This window comes from Neovison vison, chromosome 11, assembly GCF_020171115.1.
Source record: "Neovison vison isolate M4711 chromosome 11, ASM_NN_V1, whole genome shotgun sequence".
Taxonomy (NCBI): domain Eukaryota; kingdom Metazoa; phylum Chordata; class Mammalia; order Carnivora; family Mustelidae; genus Neogale; species Neogale vison.
Window position 1 is genome coordinate 68752377 of NC_058101.1, and position 26080 is coordinate 68778456.

At 55.4% G+C, this 26080-nt stretch overlaps 1 protein-coding gene across 1 annotated transcript in view; it reads left to right on the forward strand.

Annotated features, from left to right (window-relative positions):
- The first annotated feature begins 2629 nt into the window (after nt 1–2629).
- CPLX1 (complexin 1) overlaps nt 2630–26080 on the forward strand; it is a 34140-nt gene continuing 10689 nt past the window's right edge. Inside the window, exons 1-2 of the mRNA XM_044267999.1 lie at nt 2630–2707; nt 4061–4166. Coding sequence (XP_044123934.1) covers nt 4136–4166 — 31 coding nt within the window. The 5' untranslated portion in view covers nt 2630–2707; nt 4061–4135. The remainder of the gene's footprint in view (nt 2708–4060; nt 4167–26080) is intronic.

Sequence of the window (26080 nt, forward strand, 5' to 3'; positions counted from 1 at the left end):
CTGGCCCTTCTTGGGCCTCGAAGCTGCCCATCCTCCCTCTCCTGGAGTGGGGCACCAGTCCCTCTGATCCCAGACTATTTCCTCCAGGGGGGCCTGAGTCCTAATTGAGCCATGCACCCCCAGGTCAGGGCCTGGGCACCTGGGAGACATGAGGAGGATCACCGTGTGGTGGGAGGTGTAGGAGGAGGAATGACAGAGACAGGTGGTGACCCCACAGGGAGGACGGGGACAGACTGGGAGGGCCAGACAACATGTGTGGGCCCCTGGCTCAGGGCTGTGTGTGGAGCTCAGCTAGGCCCCGATCATGGAGTCAGTGGGGCTGTGGAGCGCCCACTGAGATGAAGACCTCTGTGCTCCTCTGTCCTATGAGCCTCACTGCCCTGTCACGGCACACGCAGGACCCTGCTCAACCTGGCTGTACTGAGGTCAACGGGGGTCTCCTGCAGGTGGCTCATGAGGGTACCAGGGGCCACTGGTTGTGGGGCCTGCTGTGGATTCCACGGAGGTCACCTCTGGGGTCACAGGAGGTCAGCTGTGGTTCACCCTCCAGGTCCATCTGGTGGCAGGGGTGGAGGGAAGATGCTCCAGAGGGCAGAAGGGACTTCTCTCCCTCTAGCATCCACATTCAGGTTTTGAGGACACTGGAAAGGCCAGGCTGGGCAGATCCTGAGCGGGGGCTCAAGGCACACCCTTGAGACTCTCATGCACCTGGGGACAGCAGATCCCTGAATGCCTGTCCCCAGACCTGCTTAAGGCCTGGAGCTATAAGCCACCTCTCAAGAAGGGTCAGGGGAGAGATGAGATGTAACGGGAACTCTCACATTCTGGACGGGCAGCCAGGGCAGTTAGTCCTGCAGCCCTGGCTTGAGTCTTATGTCCTCTCCCCAGTCTCCCCCTTTGGGCAGCAACCCCCACCCTCCCCTACCTCCTGGCCCAGATCTGAGTGACAGGACCTGTAGGCAGGAGAAGGTGAGAATGTACCCAGGGCCTCGGGATCCGGAGAGGCTGAGCATGTCCTGAGGGCTATGTTTTGGGACGTGGCCTCTTCCAGGGTCACTAGGAATCTTGCTAACCAAAGTGGCCGCTGAGTGGAGTCTGACCCTTCACTCCCAGGGTCATGTGAGGAAGGGCTGACTTCCTCCATACCCTCCCCTTGGGCCCCTACCAGGTCACTGCCAGGCACAGTAGGGCCTGGAGATGGTTAGCGAGGGGTGGGAGCTGGTAGCAGGGTGCCCTGCAGGGTGCTAGGCCTGCAACTCTTCCAGAGTTGAGTCTGAGCTTCCCGGGGGTGCTGAGGGGAGGGGCGGAGAGGACCAGGGGGTGTGGTCTCCCTGGGGTTGGGGCAGAAGCAGCTCCAGGGGCCGCCCCTTCCACCTCAGGTCCAGCAAGTCCTCGAGACTCAGTCGGGAGGGGTCGGTGGCAAGTTAATGCAGTGGCCACCAGCGTTATCTGCCCACCAACCCAGAGGTCAGCCCTGGGCCAGCAGCCGGAGCAACATTTCAGCCCCGCTGCTTTTTGAGACCCGACCCCTCCCCACAGCACCCGCCGCAGTTCTCGCCTGCCCTGGCTGCGAGCGGGGGTCTCCCAACTTCCGGGAGGGGTGGCGGGACTGGAGGCTTAACGTCCGACCTTGCGGCGACCCGGCTATCCCCGCAGTGCGGCTTCTACCGCCGGGAAATCCCGGAGGCCCGGGGGAGGGGGCGACCGCGGCGGGGGCGGGGCTGCGGGGATAGCCGGGGCGGAGCGGCCCTTGTCTGCAGTGACCTTCACGCGTCCCTGCCCTGCGAGGGGCCGCCCGCTCTGCGCTGCCGGCGCCAGCCGCGCTCTGCGCGGGTCTCCTCCCCCACCGCAGCCGCGCTGGCCGCCCGAGGGGGCGGGGGTCTCCCGCCTGCGTCCAGCTGAGATGAAACTCAGGGTGGCGTCCTCCCTTTCTCGGACGCTATTACACTGAAAAATAGGTCCGGGCAGGTCTGCCGTTCTCTCTCGGCCAGGGGTGGTGGGTTTTCAGAGTCTGGGGGCTCCCTTCTCCCGCCCTGGGATTCGGAGGGGCCGGAACGCGGCGGGGTCGGGGTCGCGGGTAGCTCTCAGGGGCACTCGTCCGGGTCCGGTTCACTGTTGCTGACGCGGCGAGAGCCCCTTCCTCCGCGCGCCCCGGAGGAGTGGAGTGGGGAGGGGAGCCGCGACCCCCAACCGCCAGGCCTCTCCGGAAGAGAAAGAGCTTTTGAGGGTTGCGCACGTTTGGGTCCCACCTGCGCTCGCGAGATGCCCCGCACTGGCGGGGACGTGAGGGTGCGGGACCCTGTCTGCAGGAGGGCGACTCCCGGCCAGGTCCACACCGAGGAGGTCGGATGGTGGTGGGGGGGCCGTATCGGGGATTCTAAGCCGCTGGGCGGGCGGGGGTTGCAGGCGAGGCTCTGAGACCTCACCGCATCTGGCGAGGGGGCAGCGCTTGGGAGAGGAGAGGGGGGCGCGGCTCCGTCGCCCCCGCCCCCGGACCCCGCGGGCGCCCGCCTCGCTGCTGCGGCCCCGCCCTCGTCGTCACGCTCGGACGCGGGCGGGGGGCGGGGTGCGCCTCCATGTGACGCGCCCTCCTCGCGGTGCCCTTCAGCCGCCGCCGCAGTTCCCGGGGCGCCACATGGACCCGGCCAGCCCGAGCGCGCTCCGCCACTGACTGCCCGCCGCCCGCCAGCACCCCGGCCCGGGGAAGGTAACCCACGCTCCCGCGCGTACCCCACTCCAGGCCGCCCCCTGCCCAGCCCGCCCCTCCCCGGTCCCCGCGGGGCGCTGTCCTCTGGCGCGGTGCTGAAGCGGGCCCCACTGTCCCGGCCCGCGCCCTCCCTCCTTGTCGCTTCTGCCTTGCGCGTTTCCCCTTCCCCTCCCCGGTCCTCTGTCTCTCTCTCCTGGCGCCCTCCCGCCTGAGGGCCGCTCAGCAGAGCCGGGGCACTCGCCCACCCGCTAAGCCGAGGAGTGCGGCGGCAGTGGGAGCCCCAGCCCGCACGGAGAGGCAGTGGGAAGCCTGAGGGGAGTTCCAGGAGCACCCCGAGCTTCCCTGTGGCTGGGCCCTGAGTTCCCCACGCCCTCAGGAGCCAGGGGAGAAGTTTGGAAGAGAATCTGCTTTGCGGCAAGGGCGCCCCTGCGCGCCAGCGCTTTGCGGTGAGGCGGGGGCACTCCCACCCGGCCGGCCTTCCCCAGGCCCCGCAAACGCTGGTCTCCTTCGTCTGCAGAGGAAAACATCGTCAAACACTGGGTCCCAGAGCCCTGGGCTTCCCTGCCTGGAGAGACCCCACAAGTGGGGAGGGAGGAACCTTGCAGTCGCTGAACCTACAGGCCGCGCTGCCCTACCAGAGTTCAGCTGACCTGGACCCTGGAATGCCCCACACATGCAGATGCAGGTGGGAGGGGTCTGACCTCCCATTTTCATTTGTTCCCTGAAGGCTGGGTTCCCTGCAGTCTCTGCACCCCAGTCTCTGCGCAGGGCAGCAGCAGTGGGCCCTGGAATTTCCCTTGGGTAGAGCCTGGTCTGCCGGCCCCTGAGACTCTGTCAGAAGCCAAGGAGGCCTCTCCCAAGTCGCATCCACTCAGACCTCAGCCCACCACACCCTTCCTGTCCCTTAGACGGATGCCCCATGCCCCTGTGGCCCAGGGCCCACAAGGCGGCAGAAGAGCTAGTCACCTTGAAACATCCTATGGCTCTGCCCCAGCCCTGCACAGCCTGGCTCCTTCTGAGCCGCGCTCTCCAGTCCCCATCCCTGCAGTAGCCACCATAAGCTGTTTTCAGAAAACCATGGGCCAGGGGAGACCACTTTTCAGGTCCAGCTGGGGTCTCAGGACCTACCTGCCATGGTCAGCATGTAGGGTGGAAACCCTCCTCCACAGAGACCCTCCCAGACCCTCTCAGGTGTCCCTGTCAGTGTCGGGGTCTAGCCTTGGGAGGGGGGAATGGACAAAGGATGCTCTCTTCAGACCACAGACCCATGCTCAGAGACGTCAGGTCCGGATGAGGAAAAAGACCACCCCCAGGCCTGGTCAGGGTGACCTGTGACCACTTCCTTTCCCCCAGGCAGAGAACTCCTGGCCACACTTGCATGTGAGTTCCGACCCTTGGAGGAGCCACTGAGGAATCAAAGCCATCGTCATGGAGTTCGTGATGAAACAGGCCCTGGGAGGTAGGAAGTTGAGGGCGTGGGGGCCCAAGGCACGGGGCTGGGGCTGGACCCTACATCGGAGCTCCAGTTGCACAGGGGCATGTTCAGCACATGGTCACCTTCAGACTTCACACATGCCTTCACCACACATCCCCGGAAATACACCTGCCCGCCCCCCCGTCAGGACAGAGCCGGAGGGCAAGAAAGGGACCAAAGCCAGTGCCTCCCAAATTGCTTTGGCCATCACAGGGGTTGGGGAGGGCACACACTGGCATGCCGTGGTCAGGGCAGAGCCCACCAGACAGTGCTAAGGCTGGGGTCAAGGATTAGGGAGCAGCATCATCGCTTTTGGGAGAATAGGCCAGGGTGGGTTTCGTGGGCACCAAGGGCCAACCTGATTGGCAGGGTGTGGCAAGCAGCTGTGGGGAGGCTGCAGAGGGGGGTGGAGGCCAGACCTGGACCTGTGGTGTCCAGCAAGGACCCCATGGGTTTCACCTATGCATAGGGAACCAGGGTTGGCTGAGCAGGGGGACAAGAGCAGAGGCTAAGATAGCTGGTGTGTCCCTGGCCCACTTCTGCAGAGACCGTGCTAGGAGTGTGTGTGTGTGTGTGTGTGTATAGGGGACCGCCCTTCTGACCCTGCTGACTCCTACCTGAAGAGAATCCTGTGCCTCTTTGGTGCACTTGCCATCACTGAGGCCAAACACACTGGCCTAGGAGGTGGGCAGGCGCTGGGCTGAAGTCCACACTCGGATAGGTGCATCCTGGGAGAGCAGTTTGGCCAGCTGGGGCCCAGGGGACCCATCCTGTGTGCTCCAGCCCCCCTGCTTGCAACAACAGCTCCCCAGAACTCCCTGGGAGGGGAACCTGTGGCCAGCCCCTGACTCTGCCATTCAGGATATTTTCCTTTGGTGACCTCCATGGGCCACACCCTGACCTGGTGCTGGGTACAGCATAGCGTGAGTCAGGTGCTGTGTGACAAGGCCATCCTCATGGGGCTGCTGCAGGGCAGGAGGAATCGGGACCTGGCTGCCAGAGGTGGGGAGCAGAGGAGACTGTTGCGCCGTGATGGAGGGCGGGCTGGAGGGTACGATGGTGGGGCCGGGGCCCCCAAACCCAGGACAGGGGCCCTGTGGGTGGGCTTGTCTCTTGCAGAATGGCTGCATTTCTGCTGCCACAAATTAAATGGAAAGACATTTGGGCCTGGCCCAGGGCCACATATCCTGAGATGCTGTGGTCAAGGATAGGCTGCAGGTTGGGTCTAATTATAATGATTACGTCACCAGGACATGATTCAGGGACAAGCATCCTGGCACCGGGAGCAATTCATGTTCCCACCCAGCCAGTCCCCGGCTGTTACAGATAATTAATTAGGTGGCTAATTCAGGCCCTGAGGTGGGTTTGTAAGAAACCTGAAATATCTGATTTGGCTGTCTACATGGCTGAAATTAGCTGGGTAATTGCCAGCCTGGATTCCCTTTGTTCCATGTCAGCCCAAAGTTTCTCCTGTGGCGGCGACAGGGCGGGCTTCTTGAGGCCACGGGGGAGCTGCAGGGGGGGCAGCCGGCCAAGGCACCTCGGAACAGCCCCCTGCAGCAGGTGCCCGCAGGGCCTCTGCCAGGGGCTGCCCCCCAGGATTTGTCATCCCCCCGAGGCGGGGGCTGGGCCCTACCTCAGAGCTCCAGGGCAAGCCCTTGTGTTTTTCTCCTGTGTTTTCTCTCCCACTGGACAGGCGTCATATTGGCCTCTTAGGATGAGTGGGTACAGACAGAGGAACTGAGTCAGACCCGGACCCAGACCCAGAGAGATGGACCAGAGAAATAGAGAGAAGGTGTGGGGTTGGAGAGAAGGAGAGAAGGTGCCCCGAACACATAGGACAGACGTGGGGAGGGACAGGCCTAAGGGAGAGGGACAGTGGGGCACAGGCTGTTGGAAAATCTGTGGAGGATGGAGGATCGGAACAGAACAGCCGGGAGAAGAAGACTGGGTCCTGAGACCAAGACTGAGGAACACAAGGAGACAGGACAGGAGACTGAAGTGTAGGGTGCATGGCAGAGAAAGACACTGAGACAGAAAGACAGAGACAGAGACAGATGTATGAGAAATAGAGTCCCGACTGGAAACACAGAGCTCTCCTGTGCAGCAGGAGGGAGGAAAGAGGTGAGGGCCTGGAGGGAGCCCCGTGGGTGCAGGCCTCACTCAGCCCTACTGGGGACAGGACTCATTGGAGCCTAGATGAGTCATGGCCATTAGAGACTGTCCCTAGCTCGCTGGGCTGCTGTGTTGTCCTGAGCATATGTCTTATGGTCCACCTCCCAGCCCCCAGCCCCTGCCAGAAGCCCATGGCTGTTTCCATAGGGCCTGCCTGGTCCACTCTGGGGTTCAGGGTATGATGGACTGAGTGAGATCCTGAAATTCAGGGGATGCCAGTCCTGAAGGAGTTCAGATGCTGTTTGGACAGCGGTGAAATCCCAGGTGAGCCCAGGCCTTTCCTATAAGCCTCTGGCAATGGCTAGTGCTGCCCAGTCCCGGTGGCCCAACCCCTCTTGAACCTACGCCTGGTCAGCAGGCTTCTGGCTGTCTGCCACTGTGGCTGCCGTGTGACCTGGGATGAGGGCTGTCTCCTCCATGGGGTCTGGGGACCATGAGGCCGCCTGGGAGCAAGGCACAGACCTCTGGGTACCTGCCACTGGAAGAAAGGGAAGGAGGAGGGAGGGAGGTGGCTAGCAGTTGCTGTAGTGACAAGGGGCTGCCCTGGGCAGTGAGGGAGGACAGGACCCAGCAGGCCAGGAGGGGGCCTGGCAGGTGGGAGAGGGACTCAACGCCGTAGCAAGGCTGCCAGCACTAACTGGTGGCCTCACAGAGCAGGTAGGCAGCCATGGGCCACAAAGGAAGGGACAGATGGCTCCCAGGTCTCCTCTTCCTGCGATGGTAGGATCTGCCCAGACACTCCAGTCCCTGGGCCCCTGGAGTGGACATGGGAGGGCTTTGCACATTTGCCGTCTCTCTCTCAAGATGCAGCCTGGGAGGGACTGTGTGGGGCCCCAGGCGTGTCTGCCCTTAGGGCCCGAGTTCTCTGTGGGATGACTAGGGGGTATCTTTGGTTCCTTCTCAGTCAGCCGTGATCCCTTTGGACACTGTTCTGCACCAGAGAGCGGTGGGGGCCGTGGGCACACCGGGCTGGCTGACAACAATTCTCCTGGGGCCAAATTATTGAAGAAAGTGTCCCATTGTTGACAAGTTTGTTCTCACTGAGGGAATATCCTGGAGGCCTTCCCATCCTTGGGCCACCCCAAGATCCAGCCCAGATGTAATGCTCAGTCCCTCGAAGAAGAGAGAGCACTGGCACCGTCTGTGGAAGCCGCTCGAGTGGTGGCCTGGGGATGGCAGCAAGGTGACCTTGAACGGGGGCCACGTGCGCACATCTGGGGTTCAGGGTACTCAGGGGCGCCATTTGAAAAAACGGTTTGCCCCCAAGGCCTGGAAGTGGCAAGCAGCCCTGGAGCCAAAGGACGAGGGCGTGGGCAGCTGTCAGGGCCGGCGACTGGGCGGCTGGTATAGACTCTTGTCAGGCCAAAGCAGGGGGAGTGTGGCTCTTTGGACCCTAACAACTGGTTCGTGGCCGGTTATCCTGTCAGTCTGCCTTGGTATGACATGTGCCTTGTCTAAAGCATGCTTGGGGCCTCTGGGTGGTGTGGGGGCAGGGGAGGGCTTCCCGGAGGAGGGGGCATCTGAGGTGGGATTCAAGGGCAGACAGATGACCCTGGGACCCAGCATGTGAAAAGGCCCCAGGGCTGCAGTGCTGGGCCAGGTGTGGAAGGCAGCAGGAGATGGGAAGGAGGACATTACAGGACAACCGTGACCGAACCCACAGCGGGAAGGGGGGGTCTTCTGACCAAACACAGGCCAGCAGCTCCTTGACACCTTGTCATTGTGTCATGCGTCTTGTGGTGAGTTCGCCTGGGGCATCCTGGGAGTGGGAAGGCTATCCTCTCTTGGGGAGGAGGGGGCCAGTTAGGCTTGTGCCTGGTGTCTGGGGAGGATGGAGGGGGTGAACAGCCACCATCCCAAGGCGGGCATGTCTGAGCAGGGACAGAAGCTGCGCTGAGCCAGACTACGGGCTTAGGGGAGGGAGATGGATCACTTTCCCAGACCTACACGGATGGACAAAGAGCATTTCATGGACACATGGCCCAGGGAGAGTGTCCGGGGCTGCTGTGGTTGGGGACCCTCTGCACCCCGGGGGTGGTAGGGGATGTGCTCTCTGCTGGGTACTTCTTGGGATCAGTCCCCAGAGGTGTCAAGGTTGCCAGGGTCAGATACTGGGAGAGAAGGCAGTATCCACCTCGTTGTTCACACAAGATGGGGTGGGCTGGGGTTGCAGCTGGAAGCCCTGGGCAGAGAAGCATCTCCCTCAGCGCTGGTACCCTCCCCCAACAATGGGCATTTTGTGGCGGAGGGGTGGGGCTCCTTCCTCTTCTGGCACCTGCTTCTCTTGAGCATCCCAAGCCCCTTCTCCCGCAACTGGGTCTCTGACTCCCGGCTGAGTTCTGTGTCTGCAGCTGCTCTGGGGACGTAGCGTCAGGGATCCTGAGGTCTTTGTAGATCAGAGGGAGCTCTTTCCAGACCCTCCGTACCTTGCCCTCTAGGCCCTCTGGTCAGAACTGCAGAGAGAGCCTGAGATCCCAGGTGGTCCTGTCTGGACCCCCCGGTGTCCTCCATGGTCCTCTACACTGATGATGAGGCCAGGCAACCCCATCCTGTCCCAAACCCAGGTCTCACTGGCTCCCCACCCTATCTGTCTGTTTTGGAGTTAGCTCTGCTTGTCTGGAGCCTCCTTTGGACCTGAGACTGTCCAGCTGGGACACTCCCAGGTGCAGCCAGGTTCTCTGGGGGGTTGGTGGGCCCACGGACTGGGCTGGGTTGCAGAAGGAGCAGACTGGGAGGGGAAGCACCAGAATTCTGCACTAGGGAAGATGCTTTTGGCTCAAATTAGAGAAACAGAGAGGGGCTTGACTTGGAGGTGGCTCAGCTGTCCCGTGGTGCTACCCAGGACATGGCTTTAGCTCTCGCTGTGCCCCTGTTGCCCCACGAGCTTCCCTGGGCTTTCATGCTCAGGCTGCTTCTCACCACAGCAAAGTGCTTGCCACTGTTCCGGCGTCACAGGCACAGGGCAGGGGGAAGGTGAGGGCCCAAGGGACAACCCCTCCTTCAGTTTAGCAAATGTGTTTACGGGATGGCACTGAGGATTTCCACTTGTGTGTCATGGAAGTTGAGGCCAAGGCGGTCACATCGCCCTCCAAACAAAGTGGGTGCAGCTCATAGTACAGGACTCACGTCATCGTGGGAAATCTTGGTTTTCAGATGCAAGACCCGCAGACCAGGAACCCTCCGAGGGCAGGGGTGCCTCCTCCTTCCCCTGTTCACCCTTGAGAGCCGGGCTTCTCCACAGGCGGACAGCAAAGAGTCCGTGAGAAAACACCATGTGCTCAGAATGGGCACCGGCTCACTTCCCTGGGCTCAGGAGAGACGGCACATACCCCATGGCTCTCGGAGGTTGGAAAGATGCATCATAGAAACTGCCTTTTCTCCCTAAAACAAGGAAGGACAGGCCTTCCCTCAGGAGACCGGACCCCTAGTTGATTGAGCCACAGTTCAGTCAGAAAGCTTTAGCCCCAGTGTGGAAATAGAACAGATATATCGCACTTTGGCCAATAAAGTCGTTTGTTTTCTGCCTTGTTGGTTGGCAAGAGATTCTCGTTGGGATTAAAACATTTGTGTTAAGGGCTCCTGTGTGACAGGGCTCACAGTGACCTTCACTAACCCCAGGGACTACTTGGTTGGGTTGGGGACATTGCACACTTAATACTGGGGCATTAAATTGGCAGAATGAGCGTCCTGGCAGAATAAGTCCTGGTGGACCATCACGCCAACAAGCTTCAGAGATCTGCAGAGATCTGCAGGGTAAACCCAAGCCCAGGTCATAACAGATCAGGCACAGGGTCGTTCTGAGACTCCTGCTGCTGGTGGGGGCTGCCAGAGCCTTGGTTCTGTCTGCAGGAGGGGGAGTAGAAGGCTTCGGAGGGGCACGGCTCAGTCCTTCCTCCTGGCCTGCCTGGTCTTGGGCTTCGTGTGAATCTTTTTAAATAAAATTTCTTTTCATTTTTTGAAAAAAAGATTTTATTTATGTATTTGAGAGAGAGAGAACACAAGAGTGGGGAGGGTCAGTCAGAGGCAGAAGCAGACTCCATGTCGAGCAAGGAGGCCAATACGGGGCTCAATCCTGGGACCCTGGTATCATGACCTGAGCCGAAGGCAGATGCTTAACCAGCTGAGCCACCCAGGCACCCTTTCTTTCTTTCCCTTTTTCTTTCTTTTTTTTTTAAGATTTTATTTATTTATTTGACAGAGAGATCACAAGTAGGTAGAGAGGCAGGCAGAGAGAGAGGAGGAAGCAGGCTCCCTGCTGAGGAGAGAACCCAATGCGGGGCTCAATCCCAGGACCCTGAGATCATGACCTGAGCCGAAGGCAGAGGCTTAACCCACTGAGCCACCCAGGTGCCCTTCTTTTTTTTTTTTTTTAAGAAGATTTTCTTCTTCTTTTTAAAGATTTATTTGAGAGAGAGAGAGAGAGAGCGAATATGAGCTGGGGGATGAACAGAGGGAGAGGGAGAAGCAGATGCCCGCTGAGTACAGAGCCCACAACCCATGAGATCATGACCTGAGCTGAAATCAAGAGTTAGATCCTTAACCAACTGAGCCACCCAGGCGCCCCCAAATCTCTCTTTTCTAGGATTGCTCTCATTTTTCTCATTTCCCAAACAGAGGAGAACATGGTTTCTCTGCCTTTGCAGGGATCAGTCAGGAGCTCTGGCTTCCTTTTCTTAGGGGCAGCCTGGCAGGGTTGGGGGAGAGTCCCTGTTCCACCAGTAGGTTCCTTTTGGTCCCATGGACCTGACTGTGAACTCTGGCATCCAAGCTGCTTAGGGTCCAGCAGAGGGCCTAGGGTTCTGAGTGCTGCTGGGTGCTGGGTGCTAGGTGATGACAGTACTGGGTAATGTGTGTTGAGTGATAGATGCTAAGTGCTATGTACTGAGTTCTGATGGTGTGTATGCTAGGTGCTGAGGATACTGAGATCTGGATTCTGGGTGTTGAGTGTTGGTTCTGAGTGCTAGGTGCTTAGGGTGTTGGGTCTGTGTGCTGACAATGCTACATGCTCAGTGTTGGGGTGCTATGAACTAGATGCTGCGTGCTGAGTGCCAGTGCTCAGTGCTGTGTGTCAAGTGCTGGGTCTGGGTGTTGAGTGAGCTGCATGCTGGGTACTGGGTGCCAGTGCTCAGTGCTGCGTATCGAGTGCTGTGTCTGGGTGTTGACGAGTTGCATGCTGGATGCTGGGTGCTGGGTGCCAGTGAAGACTGGGACTCAGGAGGTTGGGGCCCAGGCCAGTCAGCTGGCTAAGAGCAGCTCTGACAGAACCTATAGGCGGGCTGGTATCCATGTCTGTGACTTCTGGCGCCATTGGCTCTTCCTGACCCCACCGCAGGATGTGGCAGTGGGTCCTGGCAGAAAGGACCAAGCCCGTTCAGAGCTTTGTTTCCAATGCGGGGAGGAGAGCTTCATCAGGGCAAGGTGCTGTCCACTGTATGCCCCCCAGGCTGTCTTGGCCCCAGGCCTCTGCCTTCACTCTGGCCCCACCGTGGTCTGAGAGTTGCCCAGCAAGGCCCACGGACCTGGGGGCTCCTGGGAGAGGCCGGAAGAGCAGTGCTGTGTGCTTGTGGTGGGAGGAGGCATCAGGGACAAGCAGAAGCTCCTTTATCAGAAGACGTGGGGTGGTGCTTGTGTACCTTCAGCACACAGCTGTCCTGGGGCCCTCAAGGCTCCTCAAGACTACTGGGACCGTCCTGCAATTTAGCTTTCCTTCAGAAGGAGGGTTCTGGAAATGTAGATGACCACCCCAGGCTTTGTGCCTGGCCCACAGGGGTGAGAGAGAACAGCCCTCTTTGCCCAAGACCTGTGTTGGTGTCAGTTCCCCTGTCCTGTCTGTCCAAGTAGATGTCCTGCCCATCAGACCCCCTGTACTTGGGGTCCCTATCAAGGCAGAGACATCATGAGGGGTCCCTGAGGCTCAGGGCCAGGTGGTGTGGGGCCGTCCCTGGCCCTTTTCCCTGGGAGCAGGTGAGGGGTCGAGGGCAGTGACCCCAGGGCCCACGGCTGTGGTGTCCTGCATCACGGCAACACCGGTGAGTGGGTGGCCGTGAGTGGCAGAGCGGCTGAATGGAAGGATGGATCCATGACAATGACAGCCCTCCTGGAGCTGGGTGGCCATGCCATCTATCCCCAGGTGTGGCTCTGTGTGGGCTCACTACGGGGTGTTTTCATCTCGCTCTTGTCTCCTTTGGGCTCCCAAGACCAGACGCTCTCGTCTGGCACCTGGCTCCACAGGCCCTGGGCCCTGGGTACCGCACCCCCACCCCTAGGAGGCATGGAGCCTCTGGTGGTTACTAAGACTGAGGAGAGGGGGACTTCGTTCATGGCAGGAGGAAAATCTCCAGGCAGCTAATAAAGGCTTACAAAACCACAGAAGGCATGGACGGGCAGAGAAGAGGAGATCTGGGTCCTTCCAAGCACGCACAGAAGCCCGAGGGGCCTCGCAGACCATCATGGGCGTGCGTTCAGTGCAGCTGCTCCGGTTGGAGGCTAGCAGGCAGCATCTATGGGTCACTCTCCAGCCATTAGGCCCAGGCCCTGAGCTCCGTGGCAGCAGGGTGAGACAGGGCCCCCAGTGTCTGGTGCCTCTCTTCCTAAGGGCTTGGTGGGGGGTACCCAGGCTTTGCACCCAACACTCAGGAGATGCTCAGCTCTGGGCCAGCAAGGACCGTGCAGAAAGCCAACTGTCTTTTAACTGAGTTTTGACCTTGAGCAGTGGGCTGAGGGCAGGAGATGCAGTGGCCCCGTGGCCCATGGCAGGCTTCATTTCTCACTGAAAGCTCATTCGTTCCTTGACCAGGTTGGCTAGGAGAGTCCAAGCTCGCCCCTCCTCTCTGGGGCAAGGGGGTGGGCATCCGGTGAGGGGGACGTGCCACAGCAGGTAGGCGCCATGGTGGTCACGGATCAGACCTCTGCCAGCTTCACTCACACCTTCCTAAAATGCTTTCATGTTGTTTAACTTATTTTATCTTAATGGATGGACTAAGTTTTCTTTTTAAAAACCTGCTGCTAGTTTTGGAAACGATGGGCGCTTCCAAAATGTTACTTAAGCTCTAATTACTGTGGGCCAGAATGATACGGTGTGCCGGCAGCCCTCACCCATGCTGTTCCTGGAGTTCTGGGCCCTCCTGGGCCCTCCCTATGTCTATGCCCACCTTTGGGCCTTGGGATGTGGATCCAGGGGACTAGGGTTGCAGTAGGTCCTGTTAATATAGAAAGGATATTTTGATCTTTGCATTCAACTTTGTAAGAGATAGTTATACGTATTTATTTTTTAACATGAAAGTGTGTGCTTCTTGTGGGGAATTGAAATAACACAGAAGAATATGAAAAAGTGGTAGGGAAATTTGAGATGGCACCTGTTGAATCGCTCATTACTTTACTTAAAAGTAATTTTTCAAGGAGGGATGCCTTCAGATCTATTTCTAATTTTAAGACTCTGCAAAGTCCTTTATGCTGTTGGTTATTAGAACTCATTCAAGGGGGTCAGCAGGTTAACCCCAGCAGGGTACTAACCTGGCGAGGTGATTGGTTTCAAGTGGGGTTCAGTGGGAAACACTGGTGTGGTGTCACTCTCTTGCCCCTGGAAGGGGGGGTGAAACCTGTTCCTTCAGCTGGAGGGCTGCAGGGTCGGCCTGGACTTCACTCTGAGTTCAAGGCACCGTCTGCAGATAGTTCCAGGGCTCCCCCATCCTCCTGACAGAGGTGTGGGGTGAGGGTGTAATCTCATCCCGAATGAACGGGATAATACGGATTCAGCCCACGGGTGCTGTCCCTGCGTGCATACCTCCCTCTCTGCTCCTCGTTGTGTGCTCACTGGGATCAGCTCAGACATTATTGGATGGGGTGGGGGTGAGGGGGGGTGGTTAGGGGCGGGCACTGAGCTCTCGCAGACCTCCTGCCCCGTGCTCCTTATGTGGCCATATCAGCCGCGGGGCTGGTACCATCGTGAGCACGTAAACAGTGCCCCTGAAGAGCCAGGCCAGGCAGCGCAAATACACTTCTTTCTTAGAAAGTCTTTGGTCTGCCTCATTGCTAATATAGGGCTCATTTTCCGTTTGCCTAATTTTCTGTGGACTGTTTCTCAGGCTTTCCACGCCAGCAAAGCAGCCCTCCCCACAACACTTGGGTGCAGTCAACAGTCCCAGATGGACTGGTTGCTGTGTTTCCTCTGGAACAGCTGCCCCAGGACCCTGGCACCTCCCACTTGCTCCCACAGGCCCTGGTTGCTGCCCAGGCAGTCACTGGACCCCGGCTGGGTCCTTGGGAGCTTTCTGAGACAGTGCAGACAGGGAGTCTCTGTCTTGTGCCTTCACGCGTGGTTGGTTGCAAATAACATTTTAGATTCAAAGAGTTTTGCCCCTCGAATTGTGAAGTTATTTTCCTGTCGTCTCCAGATTCTCAAGTTGCTGTTGAATCATCGATGCTATTCTTATTCCCAGTGCCCTTTATGTGACCTGCTTTTATCTCTTCTCTTGGGAGGCTTGTACGGTTTTTCTCTCCAACCCTGGCATCCCGATGTTTTGGGATTCTCAGGCCCACTATGAGTTCTTCACCTCCCCTGGACCTTGGTCTCTGTTGCCCCATGGCCGCCCCACCGAGGGCTCATCCTCCCTGCCTCGGGGACTCTCCTGCGTGGGTTCTCTGCCTTCTTCTGTGCTCTCTCCTGTCTTTCATCTCTGTGTCTCTTGTTCTACTCTCTGGGATGTCTCCTCAATTTTATTTCCTAACTCTTCAACTGAATTTTTTCTCTCTACATTTATATTTTTAACCTCCAAGAGCTCTTTTGTGTGTTCTAAACTACCCTGTTTAAAGAGTGCCCTGGTCCTTGGTCCTGTCTCTCCTCTCTGGGGCCCTCCAGCCTCTGATTTGGGAGCTGCCTTCACGGTGGAGGCTTTTCTTGGCTGTGCGTTTGTCTTTCCGAGTGTGCTACGAATGCCTGTCTGCCTGTCTCATGTGCTGCAGGGAACCCTGGGCTGCCCTGTGGGACACACATGTGTGTATGATGGGATACCTTGGGGTCCCCACGTATTGGGTTCTTTAGGTCTTGTGCAGATGTGTAGTTCCACTTCTCTAGAAGTGGACCGTGTGTGGCGGGACATCAGGGTCTGCAGCAGGGCAGTGGATGGGGGCCTGGGGGATCTTCTCTTTCCGGAAGCAGAAGTCCACTGAACCTGCTTTGTAGCTGGACTGTCACCTCTTGTCCCTGGTGCCTGCATCTGTGGGGCCTGGTTTGGCTTCCCCAGGGACATGATTCCTTGATTCCCCCCTGCGGCTTGGGCAGTGGACTCCGGAGCAGGGAGCCCAGATCCTCCGTTCACACCCCAGCCCAGTCTGTGCCCCGCCGCTTTGTGATCCCACAGGGACCTCCGGCTCCGTGGGCAGATCTGCATCCCAGTGGCTCCCTCTGCTCAGGGCGCTGCCGTGTCGGCCATCCCCCCTGTCGGACCTCAATCTCTCATCTCCTCTGCTGTCAGACCTCGTGTGGTTATACTTGTAAATGTCTTTACTCCCGTTTCTGGAGGTGCAGAGAGGGGTGTTCCATCATCACGTTTAACCAGCCTCAGTGCCCCATCCCCACATGGGCACGTGTGTGGACCTGGGCACGCGGCCCTGGGTGATCAGAATCAGCCTGGTGTCAGGTCGCCTGGTGTGAGCTTGGTTCCCGGCTGTCAACTTGACCGACACTGACCCGTCATCACGGGATCTACCGTCGGATTTACTGCCTTCCTCCCATGAACCGGACCCGCAGATGGGATCTGTCTTGATGAAGCACACACTTGAGTCTGGGGACCGATCAGTAAACATGAAGTCGGATGCTGTGGCTGGCAGGGACAGGTGCCTGGCAGCTGTAACTCCCAGCAGGAGACCGGTCTTCAGGGGAGCCTGGCAGACAGAGAGGGATGTGTGGGTGCTGGGATTGCAGGAGGGGTGACCTCTTGGAAGACTGTTGCATCCTTGCTGAGGGGAGTACAGACAGTAGAAAAGTGTGCAGAGCCGAAACCCTTCTAACACACCATCCCCGCCTGCTCTCTGCAGAGACCCCACAGATCTGTGTCCCTGACAAGTCTCAGTAATGCTCCCCACCTGGGATTTCCTCAGCTAGTGCAGGTTGACCAGATAAAATGCTCTCGTTTTAAATTAATTTTTAATTTTAATTTTAATTAATCTTTCATTTACTCAGTGCAATTTTTGATAACTTGTAGTTGCCATATTTATGATCTGTACATCCGAGGTGAACGTCCTGTTATTTACTAACCCTTTCTGTGCTCATAGCTTTGTCATTTAACTCTGCGGCGTCTGGGTGTCTCTGCTGCGTGTTCCCATAGGCTGGGCAGGGCTTGGGGGTGGGGTTTCCTCGTCGTGGGCTGGGGCTTCCCTCCTCCTGGTGCGTCTGGTACTTTTTCACTGGGTGCCAGACATTCTGAGTTTCACACTGTTGGGTGCTGGATATTTTTGTTTTCCTAAATATATTCGTAAGCTTTTTTCCAGATGTGGTCAGGCGGCTTAGATACTCGGATTCTTTCCTGTCTGATTTTGGGGCTTCATTGGGCAGGGCCAGATCCACCCTTAGTGTGAGGGTTCTTCCCCCACAGCCCGGCTGTCTGTTTTTCCGGTGCTGACACGCAGGTGCGCCGGCATCCCTGGCCTTTTCGGCTCTGGCTATTGGAGCTCTCTCGTTAAGGGGCAGAGATGGTCAAATTGGGTAGAAAGTCAAGACCCAACTTTATGCTACCTAAAAGAAACTCACTTTAAATATAAAGGTGTAAAAAATAAAAAGATGGACGAGATAAGCCATGCTAATCTTGATCAAAAGAATGCTGGAGTGCACATTGTTAATGTCATACAAAGTCGATTTCAGAGCAGAGACTCTTACCAGGGATGAAGAAGTTCCTCTCCTGTGACAGAGATGCCGACGGATCAGGAGGGCCTAACAGTCTCAACCGTTTCTACCCCGAATTTGAGCTTCAAGGTGCGTTCGTGAAAACAGACAGGTAGTTTACATGGCAAACAGACAAATTCCCAGGTCGAGGTGGGGATACTCAGTAGTTGCTGGAACAGATAGAAGAGTGGCAAGGACGTATGGGACTGAACAGCACCATCCGCGGTCCCAAGCTGATGGATTTCGGAGGACAGTCCCAGCGAGGCTGGAATATGCATCCTCCTCAGACACACAGAGCAGGTACGAGCCTGGACCGTGTATAGGGCCATAAAACAAGTCATAGTGAATGTGGAAGATTTCAGTCACGCCGTCAGTTCTCTGACCGCAGCAGGTGGAACAAGAAACAGGTAACAGAAAGATATCTGGAAAGTCCCCCCAAAATACTTGGAAATGAAACACCCCACTTCTAAACAACCCATGGGTCTGAGAAGCAATCTAAAGGGAAATTAGAAAAGTATTTTAAACGGAGGGGCTCTGTTGGTAGAATGTCTGCCTTTGGCTCTGGTCATGATCAGGGGTCCTGGGATCGAGCCCTGAATCAGGCTCCCGGCTCAGTGGGGAGCCTGCTTCTCCCTCTGCCTCTGTCGCTCTCCCTGCTTCGGCATGTACACGCACGCACTCTCTCTCTCTCTCTGACAAATGAATAGATAAAATCTTTTAAAAAAAGGATTGTAAACTGAATGGAAATGAAAAAAATCAAAATTTCTGGGATTCACTAAAGCTGTGTTTAGAGGGGAATGGGGAGAAAAGAAAACCCAAAACTACCTCTTTAAGATAAAGTCAAACTTGTATCCAAAATCTATAAAGAACTCTTGCTGTCCAGTAAGAAGACCAGCAACCCAATTAAGAGACAGGCAGAAGTTCAAGGCCATGGACATTAGTGCTTACATTGCAAGTGGGCCAGGCTGGGAAGTCAGGGTCAGCGTAGAGGTGAGGAGTCATGCTGCTTCCAGCTGCCCTAGACATGATGTGTTGAGACAGGCACCCAGCACTGGGGTCCTCCTCCCCAACCCCAGAACCTCAGTCCAGTCTTAAGAAGAACATCATACAGGGGCACCCGGGTGGCTCAGTGGGTTAAAGCCTCTGCCTTCGGCTCAGGTCATGATCTCAGGGTCCTGGGATCGAGCCCCACATCGGGATCTCTGCTCAGAGAGGAGCCTGCTTCCTCCTCTCTCTCTCTGCCTGCCTCTGTGCCTACGTGTGATCTGTCTGTCAAATAAATAAAAATCTTAAAAAAAAAAAAAGAAGAAGAAGAAGAACATCAGACCAATCCTAATTGTGAGACAGAAAATTCCCGAGGTCCTCAGAGCTGTCGAGGTTATCAAATGCAAGGAAAGCCTGGGAAACTGTCAGCCAAGAGGAGCCTAAGGAGATGTCATGTGTGTCCTGGACGCTGGAGCAGAAGGGACATCAGGTAGAAACTAAGGAAGTCTGAGTGCAGCACGGACTTCAGTTAGTAATATCATTATCAACGTGGCTCATTAAGTGTGACAGATATATCACATTACTGTAACGTGTTAACAGGGCAAACTGGGTGCTGGGTGTGTGGGAACTCTCTGTACTTTCTTCAAAAAATTTCTGAAGATTCAAAATAAAAAGTTAATTTTTGAAAGTGTGCAAAAGCTTTGCATAGCTATTCCAGCAAGAAAGATGTAAAAATAGCAACTAAGCACATACAGAGACACGTCACAGCCCCCTGGACAGTTGAAGCCATGAACAAAGACAACAGTGCATGTGGGCAAGGTCACGGAGAAGTGCAAACCCTTGCTTGGCGCTGCTGGGGCTTTAATATGGTGCAACCACTTTGGAAAACGGTGTGGCGGTTTCCTAAGGAGCCCCATACAGCTCAGCAGTTCCCTGCCAGGCCTCTGCCCAGGGGAACAGGAAGAGCACATCCACACATGGGCAGAGCAATTCAGTCACCAAAGACCCAAACTGGAAGCAACCCAGATGTCCCTCAACAGGGGAAGGGAGATGCCGATCATGTCCATCCGTATGACGCCTCCCCCCCGCCTATGGTAAGAAGTGACAAGCTGTTGGCACGCATGATGGCGCGGGTGGCTCTCCCAGGTACTATGCTCAGGGATGGAAGCATACCCTGCCTCCCCAGGTACTACCTGTTCTGTGATTCCATTTATACCAAATTCTGGAGAACACACATGAATCTGTAAGAACAGAAAGTAGGTCAGCAGTTGTCTGGGGTGGTTTGGTGGGAGGGATTACAATTATGCCTCCAGAAAGCTGTTTTAAAAATGGGTTGTGTTCGTGAGGACACCTGTCTGCAGTGACGATGCGGTGAGGGCACATGGGAACCGCCCGCCTGAGGTCCCCACAGCCTCACCCTTGTCGGAGGTAGGATGGGCCTGGGTCAGGTGGCGATGGACAGGCAGGCCAGGGCTCTCAGAAGCCACAGGGCCTCCTCCTGGAGGAGAGCATCAGTGTGCCCTGCTGGCCCCTAGCCTCGAGGGTGGAGGGACAGGGCCGGCTGCCCAGTGTCAGTCCATCCGTCTGTCCATCCGTGGGAGAGGAAGGCAACGTCAGGTGCCAGGCTACCCGTGGGGCCTCAGAGCTGCTGTAACAGCTGTGGCACGGACAGCATCAGGAGCCTCCCAGTTTTCTAATATAGAACTGACTTTACTTGCCTACAATGGACCCCACAGAGAACAGATTCTGTTTTCCTGTAGAATTCTGCGAGAAAGGCCAGCTTCCCTTCCCTAAGCCCGCCTCTGGTTTAGCATTTCCCACTGTTGCAAGGGGGAGCTGGCCCACTGCTCCCTCCCATGCCAATTTTTGGCATGACTCTTATGGGATTTCACAAAAATAACCTGGGGAATTTCCTTCTTTTTTCTCCTTTCCAAGAACATTTTAAATATCATTGGAATTATCTTTCTTGAATGTTTGAAAGAATCCATCTGTGAATTCTTAGACACAGTTCTCTGTTTTTGACATTTTTTAGAAAATCTGCTTCATTCACGTTTTTGAACGTATTAGGATATAATCTGTTATTTGGTCATATTAATGTCCTCTCAATCTGCAGCGATTTCCCCTGTGTTTTTCCTAATTCTGGATGTCTTTATGCTTTCCGTCTTTTTGCCCTGAGCCGAGCAGCTGCAGACCCACACCTTGGATCCAGCCCGCCCATCCTCCTCAGCCCCTCCCACCTCCTGCTCTCCTAGGTTCTCTCCATGAAGGCTCCAAGCCGAGATGTGATTTGCTTTGTGCTCCTGCTGTATTGAGGACACAGGTGTTTGGGATCTACATCATTGGCTGCCCTGCCCCCAGGTTTTGCTGGGTCAAGGCCTCCTGGCTCTGCTTCCCAGACTTGGAGTAATCCCGGTTTCACTCCTATTTCCTAACTCATTCGTCGTTAGGGAGCTTTACAGTGGTCCGGGAGGTGGGGTTGTTCCCCAGGCCGCCTACGGGCGGCCGGCCTTGAGATGTGGCCTTAATCCTTCTTTGCTAACGCATTGAGGTTATCTGTGCAGCTTGGCAGGGTTTTTCCAGACATAAGATGATGTGTTGTTTTAAATTTATGCTTCTCTTTTTTATTGTCGTAAAATATTCATAGAATAAAATGTGAAACTCCGACCGTTTTTAAGTGCCCGGTCCGTGGCACATTGTTCAGCAACCGTCCCCACCGTCCACCTCCAGAACGTCCTCGTTTCCCAGACAGTGCTCATCAAATGCTGGCTGCCCATGCCCCTACCCTAGCTCCCGACTCTCACCGTCCCCTTTATGTCGCTGTGATTTGGCCTACTTGGGGGACCTCCTAGGTGTGGCCCCACTGTACTGGTCCCCTTGTGTCTGGCAAGTTCCACCCCCATGGTACTTCGAGGGTTCATCCCGGTGGTGGCGTGTCAGAATGTCCTTCCTATCAAAGGCTGAGTGTTGTCCCCTCGTGTGGCCGGGCCACATGTGGCTGTGCGTCTGTCCATCCATGGACAGCTGGTTATTGTGACTCGTGTTATCTTCTGTTCTTTTGGGCACGTGCCTGGGAGAACACATGGTGATTCTGTGTTTGGTTCTGAGGACCTGTCACCCTCGGCGACTGCACTGGTCTACACACGGGCTTCCAGTTTCCACACATCCTTGCCAAGGCTTGTTTCCTACTTTTTTTTTTTTTTTTAAAGATTTATTTATTTTCGCGACAAAGAGCATGAGGGGGGAGGGGTAGAGCCCAACATGGGGCTTGATCCCACAACCCTGAGATGGTGACCGGATCAAGACCAAGTAAGGGTCAAAAGCTTGACTGACCGAGCCACCCAGGCACCCTTCTGTTTCTTTTAAACTGTTATTATTATTATTTTTCAGTAGTCATGGGTGCAAAGTGAGGTCTCACTGTGGCGTAGAACAACATTTGGTTGCTTTTTGTAAACATTCTGTGAATCTGAAAAGGACTCGTGCTATTTTGTTCAAGGTTTAGGTTTGGTGTGAACCTGGTTTGTAACCTGCTGATTATTTTCTGTCTTTAAAGAATCGAGAGACACAGGTGTGTTCGTCTGTAGGCCTTCCTCTGCGGGCTTTCCAAACAAGGCAGCTTGACATTCATTTGCCGGCACCCGGCTCTCAGAGTGCACGGTGGTCCCTCACGCTCATGACCACCTGGGGCTCCCTGACCTGGGGACAGCGTGGCCACATGCCTGTGTGCCCGAGACATTTGCTGAGACATTTGCTGAGGCTGCTGCCGAAACAGCCTGTGGACGTGTGTTCTACAGGGTGAAGTGTTTGTTTTAATAGTAGCGTTGTGGAGGGAGAGGGTGGCAAGGTCGAGGCTCCAGGCTCGGGTGCTCTCAATGCGCTGAGAACTGTCACATTATTTGCACAAACCTCTGGGATGCTGTGACCGCTGGCCTGTCCCCAGAGGGAGAGAGGGCGTGCATCCCCAGCACTCCCAGTGACCCCGGTGCCATCCGCAGCTCTCTGTTCCTGGGACTCCCGGGGAGGAGCGGGCATTTTCCCTGCGGCACGCGGGTCAGACAGCTCAACTGGCAGAGGAATCATGATTTGGTCCAAACCCAAACAAAGGAAGAAGGAAGAGTTGGTGTTTTGGCAGGGGGTCCCCAGAATACGCAGGAGGGCAGCAGCTTGGCAGTGTCAAGCAGCCTCGTTGCCATAAGCCTAGCCTTCAGGAATCCGCAGTCCGCAGAGCCTGACACTTAGGAGAGGTTTGCTGTCTCTGTTAAATATATTCCTGATCACTTGCCGTCTCTGTAATTACCGTGGGTAGAACATTGTCCCATTTGTGTCCCAGCCTGTTATTGACTGGATGGTGCTGACAAAGAATTCGGTAGCTACAAATACCTCGTCTAGCCCTTCTGCCGTATTCCGTGATGAGCTGTGGTAGGTTTTCCCCGGATGCTGGGAGTTCTTTAGCAGAGTGACCGTGTCACCAACAAAGGAGGTGGGCGGGGGGCAGGGAGAGGACTTGGTATCTTCATGACACTCCTTTTATTTTCTTAGGACATTCAGTGGAACTCCAAGGCCCTCTCCTACAGAGGGTGCGAGGCCACCTGTGTCCTCACACCATCCCTGCAGCCAGAGGCAGGGCAGAGGGACCCAGTGGCAGCTGAGACCCATGTCCTGCCTATCCCACAGGGGTGGGGGTGGCGAGACCTCAGGGGATGTGGTTTTATTATCAATGGAGCCCAGCTGATTAATATCTCCTTTAAGTTCAAGCTTTTTCGTCACCTACGTAAAAGATCTCTGTGTAAGTCAGGCTTGTTCACAGAGACTCTTCCCTTATGCCTTCTTCTAGAATTTTTGTAATTTTAGCTTTTACAGTTAGGTCTATGGTGGAGCTTTGTGTAACGAGTGAGGTAAGGGAAGAAATTTACTCATATACTTATTTGCTTGGGGTTATCTACTTGTTGTTGTGCTCCCTGTGAGAAAACTGTCCTTTCCTCATTGAGTTATTTTTGCATCTTTGTAAAAAAAAAAATCAGCTGAACATATATGGGTGGGTCCATCTCTGGGCTCTGTTCCATCCCATCGACCCGTATGCCCACTCTGTTGTCCATACCGCACTGTCTTGATTATAGGAAGTCTTGAAGTCAAGCATGTAAGTTGTCTAGAGCTGTTCACCTTTTGCAAAGATGTTTTGTCTATTCTAGGTCTTCTTCCGTTTCCACATGAATTTAGAATCAGCTGGCAAATTTGTTTGAAAAAGCTTGCTTGCATTTCCTTGGGATTGCATTGCACATACAGACCAGCCCAGGGAAGGCTGACGTCCCAGCAGCCCTGTGTCCTCGAACGTGGTACACCCCTCCATTCACTCTGGTCTTCTTTAATTCCTCTCAACAGTTCTGTGCCTTTAGGTAAAGCAGACTTGCACATCTATTAAGAACAGAGGCATAGATATTTTATGTTTTTGTCAGTATTTTTAATGGGATTCTTTTAAAATTTCATTTTCCAGTTGTTGGCTATTCGTATATAACAAAATCCATTTATTGCTTCTTAATCTTGTATCTGGTGACCATGCTAAGATCATGTATTGGTTCTAGCAGAGGTTTTTTGGACAGCCATGTCGTTTATTAATAAGGGCAACTTCTTCCCTATCAACCTTCATGCCTTCTCTTTCTTTTCTTGCCTTAGTGCAGGAACTAGGTCCTTTAGTGCAAAGGTGAGTGGGATCGGTGAAAGCGAGCTTCCTTTCTCACTGCTGAGCCAAGAGAACAGTGTTTGAGTATTTCATCACAGACTAGGACGTGAGCAGTAGAGTTTGCTGAGATTTTATCTGTGGCTGAGTGCATGATACATTTCCTTTACAATTTTAGTTTGTTATTTGCCCCATATCTATTGAGCACGCAGACATGCTAGACACAGCTCTAGGTTGAGGGGTCACAGCCACAAGCGGTCCCTGCTCTCGTCGAGCTGACTTTCTGTTGGCAGAGACTGACAAGAAAAAGCAAGCAAACAAATTTAAATATCATTTCAATAATGGTTCCTGTGGGGACACAAACCTGGCCAATTGAGGACTGTTTTCTCTTTCCTCATTTTTATTTTGGGTTCATATTCAGATCTGTAATGTGTGGTGTCACCTTAGAATTTGTGGTGTCACCTTAGAGTCCTGGGTCATGCTTCCTCACCAAAAACTTACCCCAGCCCCGTTTAGGGAAAGCTGGTTCTTTCTCCAGGCTTCTGAGGCCCCGCCTCCGTCACCGGTCATGTGTCCAAGTCCTGGGTGGGTGTGTTTGTGGGGCGGTGGATGGGCTGTCCTCTCTGATCCCGATTTCTGTATCACAGCGCAGCTCACAAGGGCTGTGTGCTCGGGCCATTTTCTTCCTGGTTCTTTTCCTGGTGTCTGTCCTGGCCTTTAGGGCATCTTTAGCTTTTCTGTATGCAAAACTCTTAGCTTGTCACATTTCACAGAATTTCCTTTTTAACTCTTGGGGCTGTGACTGAGACTCATTATGCAATCTCCCCAGCCACGAACATGACAAATATCTGTATTTATTTAGAATAGTTTAGTTTTCCACTAAATTTTGTAATTTTCCCATAGATTTATTTCAAGGTAAAAGGTACTTTCCACTTTTAAAAAATTGACTTTAATGTAAATATCATATGGTATCCTGGAGTGGGAAAGGGCATTCGTGGGGACAGCAGTGACATTAAATAGTCTGTAGGTTGCTTCCCAGTGTTGCCCCTGTGACGATTTCATTAGCTGTGGTGAATGTATCATAGCAAACCTTAGAAGACGCTGGCCAGGGGCATGTAGGAGCCCTTGTACCTGTGTGACATCTGTAAATCTAAAACCATTTCCAGATGAAGTTTTAAAAGTCAACAGTAACTTATATGTTACTTAAATACACATAATTTGAAGTATGTGTAACGTACCACAAGTGAACGCATCCATGGTAGTGACCACTCTTATAGGGGTGACCAGTGCGCATGAGTGGCCCCAGAAAAGCCTATCTGGGTTAGGCTGAGGGGGTCCCCCTCCCTGCGCTCCTGCCCCCACGGAGACAGCATGGGGCCTGGCTGTGGGACCCCCAGCACAGAGTCCATCTCCCTTTTGCAGTCAGAGACCTGGACCTTGGAGTTGGGGGAGAATGGCTCCGTGTCTGTTTTTTCATCTGTGAGGGCAGTGGGCCGCTAAGGGGACAGGCACCCTGCCCCTCCCTGCCAGCTCCTATGCTGGGACCAAGCTTGCTGCAGTTTCTGCTCTGGTGCTGGGCACTCTTCTAATTCCCAGCCCGCTGGGTCTTCCGGAGGCATGTTCTGCGCAGCAGTGGAGACCACGCAGGGGAGGCTGGGGGCCAGGGAAGCTCCCCAAATGGCCCTGTGGACGCCCCCAGGCCGGGTGCCATGCCGGCAATGAGGGCTTTGCAGCCAGCTGGTGTGGCACAAATCCATTCCACTGTGGAGTGACCTCGGGTCCCCTCACCCCTGGCCTTGGGGAGGCCAAACAGCCCCCCAGAGCTGCCCCTCCATCCGATGGGCCAGGCCCTCCCTTGACTTTCTCTAAGCCTCAGGCCAAATGGACCAGCCCAGAGCTCAACTGAGGGCCAGACGAGGACACCAGGAACCCTGAGGAGTCCCTGAAACTCAGAGCCAGAAGGGCCCTGGACAACACCCGCCCCCCACTGCCAGGCCCACCCTAACGTGGCAGAGCTCAGCACACAGCTGGCGCTCAGTAGATGCCTTTTTCATCACTAGCTCTATAGCTCATGTGCTGTGTTGGAGAAGCAAGCGCACCCCACCCCCCGCCCTCCCCCAGCTGTCCCACACCTTCCTTCCCAGGAGGGAGAGGGGGGACACCAGGTCACCAGCTCAGCTTTGGGTATTT